General features: G+C 35.8%; 1 protein-coding gene across 1 annotated transcript; it reads right to left on the bottom strand.

Annotated features, from left to right (window-relative positions):
• Positions 1–2333: 2333 nt before the first annotated feature.
• Positions 2334–3116, bottom strand: LOC141362928 (ecto-ADP-ribosyltransferase 4-like). The gene has a single exon (XM_073865208.1). The coding sequence runs from the start codon at positions 3046–3048 to the stop codon at positions 2341–2343; it is 708 nt and encodes a 235-aa protein (XP_073721309.1). The 5' UTR covers positions 3049–3116; the 3' UTR covers positions 2334–2340.
• Between the last annotated feature and the right edge of the window lie 1286 nt (positions 3117–4402).

Raw genomic sequence — 4402 nt, forward strand, 5'->3', positions numbered from 1 at the left:
AGAGCTGCAAATTTCGACTATTTTTTCAACCGATTAATCTATCGATTATTTTTTCGATTAATCAAATAGTCTAAAGATTTTTTTACAAATAATAAATGTAACATCTGCTATTAATGCCAACATTTTATTGAAGCATTTTCTCAATTAAACAAATACACAAACAGTGCCAGTGCCAAGGAAAATATAACAAATCACATAAAAACAAGTCCAACATTAATTCAGCCTAACATAAACAGTGCAAAAGGGGCATTATTCACCTTAAACAAATAAAATATATTAATATTAAAGAAGTAAAATAAAAATAAATCAAACTGAATAATAACTCCTTATTAATATAAAAACATGTCATGTTGTACTTAATGATGACTCTTCATTAGTTTATGATTAGTAGGCCTACATGCATTTACTCAGCATTAGTTCAGACTGAAGTAAAAATAAGTTCATTGTGATTCATGAACCCTTATTATAAAATGTAACCATTATATTATTACTGTTAATATTATTAATATCAGTAGTAACGTTACTGCATTCTCATTTAGCATCAACTTTAACATTTAACTTTTCTTAAGTCTCGGGTAAATACAAATTTAGTTAGTATGATCTTCTAATATTTTATAAACGGCGTTTACGCTGATGTTACTTTAAATAAACGCATGTCAGGAATACCAAACGAGACGAGCTTTTATAATATCTGCGCACATAGCAAAAAAATAAGCTATGGGAACTCCGCGCTGCCAGCTGGCTTTCAGTGCACGCGGGCACATGCCTATCTCAGTGTAACAGTAACTTATTATTTCATAACTTCTTAATATAAAAAGTTAAACATGTCCCGCTGTTTATTTACTGTTTCAACATACTGCCCAGACGCGATGCAATGTCATGTCTGTCAGGCGTCTCGCAGCTCGTATTAAACTAAGATGTAAACACAGCTGTATTAAGCACCATATATGCCTGCATTGATTCTATTGTTGTATAAAAACTTACTGTAAAAATTCAAATACTTACGCTGCCGTTGCGTCATTTTGAGGTCGGAGAGCTCCAGGTTGTTTTCTTTTAAGATGATCATGCACAGATGTTGCGCTGCTGTGGTATGCCATTTCAGTTTTACACAGTATGTGTTTTATTTGGTCTCTGCTTAAAGTATTCCCACACTTTTGATCACGTTCTGGCTGTTTGGTATAACACTTGTATTATCCGGTCGGAGCTGAAGCCGCCTTCATTTGAAAACGTAAACAATGCGACGCATCGACGCATTTCCGGCAAATCGACGTAATTACGTAATCGACGTAATCGACTACGTCGACGCGTCGTTCCAGCCCTAGTTAGTTATAATACTTTGTAGTTCTGTCTTTTCTACTGGCACTTTGAAAAGTTTTCTTGTGTAAGGTTTATCAAAGTACTTTGTAACGCAGTAACTTGAGTAGTTTTTCAGCCAACTACTTATTTACTCTTACTTGAGTCATATTATTTTTCAGTACTTCTACTTGTACTCAAGTGAATTATTTCCTAATAGAAGTACTTTGACTTAAGTATAAAATTGCAGTACTCATTCTACCACTGATGAATCGTGGGAATAAATTCTTAATTCTGTCAGGGATTTCAGAATGAACCCAAGTGCATACACGGGTAGAAACACAATGTACACTTTATTAAACAAAATGAGAAAACAGCAAAACAAAAACCCACGATGGGGCAAACAACATGAAACAATGCTTAAATACAAAATACTAACTGGACTAGACTAAACTTGACACTTAACAGACACTAAACTAGACTAGGGATAAATTGGTCACAAAACTCACAGGTAGCAAGAAAAAATGCATGAGTGAAGAACATCAAACACAAGGACATTAAATAGGGAGTTATGAGGGGGACAGGTGTTTTTGTTATAGTTATGGTGTGAACTTCGCTATTATATTTAATATAAAAACATTTTCAAAACTATATTTTTATAGTTACTGTTATAATGTGAATATTATAACAATGTATATACAGGTAGTTATATGCGAGTTCATCATTTGTGCCCTGCATATGTGTGAATAATCCGAAAATAAAAACTGCATGTAAACAGGAGTGAAGAGGTTAGCTCCAGTCATGTAAACGTCTTACTGCGATTAAGTCCTTACTCTGATTATTGGAAATAATCGCATTATTTGTGTACATGTTAACGAGCTCATTGAGACCACGCATTTCCCACACAAAACATTGTACTGTCAGGACCCTACCAACATGACTAGATATAATACAAAACAAGATTCAGGCAGGATCCTGACAAATTCATGGCCAGGATATAATTTTTTCCTGCATGTTATGTGTGGGGGCTCTATAAGAAAGTGAAAGTTATATTTTATATAAAAAAGAGAAATGAACGAAGATGTAAAAGCTGGTCAGCCACAGCGAAAGAGATCTGTGATATATCTGGGAATCGGCTGATGCCACTGCACAGTTTAAGTCACTTCTTATTCCAGAGCTTTCCAACACAAACACAGTCTTACACCAGTCACCCTTCTGACCTATCCTGATATCAGTGATATTAAACGTCTCATACGGGGGAATCAACACCTCTTTCTGATTAGGAAACTGGGAGTACTTTGACACATCAGCACCGTGACAAGTCTCGATTTCAAAACAAGATTCAGTTCCATAAGCAATTGTTGCTTTACGATCAAGAGAGGAGGACGCAAATGAGCCAAAACGAATCTCTGTGTTATTGACACCATCAAATGTAACATTGGTACCACGATAAGTTGACTTGCATCCCTTTTCAGTCTTCTTTAGAGTCTGTATTGCTTGTGTCAACCAAAAATGAAGCGAGTACCATTTGTATGTCTTGTCTTTGTATTTCTGTTTACCGGTCCTAACATCCTGATTGAATTTACTGTATACTATAACACCAGTATACACAGAAATGGCAATTAAATGGTTTCTTTTCAGATTGTCTTTTGGTCCAGGGATGTTTTTTGTACTGTTTTCCCAAACTTTTCCAAAGCCTGATATGTTAGCAGTGATTTCTTCAGTTAGATATTTTGTCTCCACCAATTTTTCCATCTTCTCTGTACAGCCATCATACCGATTATCAACTGAATCGGGTGCCAAATTTAATGGATATCTCTGTCTTTTAACAGCCAGTCTGTCAACCTATATCCAATGATTACATTATCCAAAAATTAAAATAACCTTAGTAGTAATATAATAATAATTGTACAGTAATAAACAGACTTATTTCAATCCTACCTGTCCCAGGACAACTTTACTGGTGACAATGAGAATAAGAGCTGCAGTGGTCAACATCCTGATTTAGTTTCAATCATCAGATGTACAATGAATGAAGATCAGGTATGAATACAGTCAAGAAACTGCAAAAGACAACAAATAAAACATTGTGCTACAATACTAAATACTAAACTGTTGAAAGAGACATTTGAAACATTTTTAGTTTTTAAAGCAAGCATATTTCTGTGAATATCTAATCAGGTGATTATGACAGGATTTGAAAAGTTTAAAAGTGTATGTTGAGATATCATACCTGTAGACCTTTGCATGAAGAAAGAGTAGCGATGAGGAACAAACTCACACGAGGAACAAACTTTTATACTTTTTATAAAGTAGTAGGCGGTTCAAAGACAGCCAGTACAAAGAAAACATCATCAGTTCTTAAGAAAACTGATCACATCTGAATATTAAATGAGCATTACATCGCATTTTTTCATCTGTCTATGTCAGGATGTTTGTAAAAATCCAACTGCCAAAATTGTGAGATCTCACAGATCCAGGTCTTGTACTACTGAAGGTCTCATTAGATTTCTCTTTATTAAACGTTGTCCATTACTTAAAGCGCAAGAAACTATCTTGGTTCTTATGCCGGGTGCCAGGACCTACATTTTTTGCTTAATCTCTTCTGTGTTTATGTCTTTGAATTGTGTTGTGTTTTCCTGTTAAAGGGACACAAGGCAGCATTATTATGTTAATAAATCATCTTTGTAAGTCAGTATTTGGTTAAATGACTCATTACCGGATGAATGAAGACTCTCTCGCCCGCCCCTACCATCTGTAGGAAGAATACCCCACTTGCAAGTTCGCTGTATCCGACCCGGTGTCCTTCAGTCTCGCAATGTCTCAGATATCGCGAGAAGCAGTATCACTTTACGGCAAACAACACAGAGGCAAGCGACCGAAACACGGCTAGCGATTGTTGCAAATGGCAGAGCCGGGGAAGAAGAATCGAAAACCCTTGACGGAAGATTCCAAGAAAAGAAAAAGAGCTTCAGACCTAATATATATATATATTAGGGTGACCATACGTCCCATTCTTTCCTGACGCGTCCTGGCCAGGATTTCGGGGGCTTCTTCCGGAAGTCATATTTGTCGACCGCATACGTCATAGAGAATTTTTATTATTATT

The sequence above is a fragment of the Misgurnus anguillicaudatus genome, unplaced genomic scaffold, assembly GCF_027580225.2.
Source record: "Misgurnus anguillicaudatus unplaced genomic scaffold, ASM2758022v2 HiC_scaffold_29, whole genome shotgun sequence".
Classification (NCBI taxonomy): domain Eukaryota; kingdom Metazoa; phylum Chordata; class Actinopteri; order Cypriniformes; family Cobitidae; genus Misgurnus; species Misgurnus anguillicaudatus.

What these genes read in the sequence shown, in the direction of transcription:
- LOC141362928 (XM_073865208.1), bottom strand. Translation starts at nt 3,048, where the DNA reads ATGGAAAAATTGGTGGAGACAAAATATCTAACTGAAGAAATCACTGCT.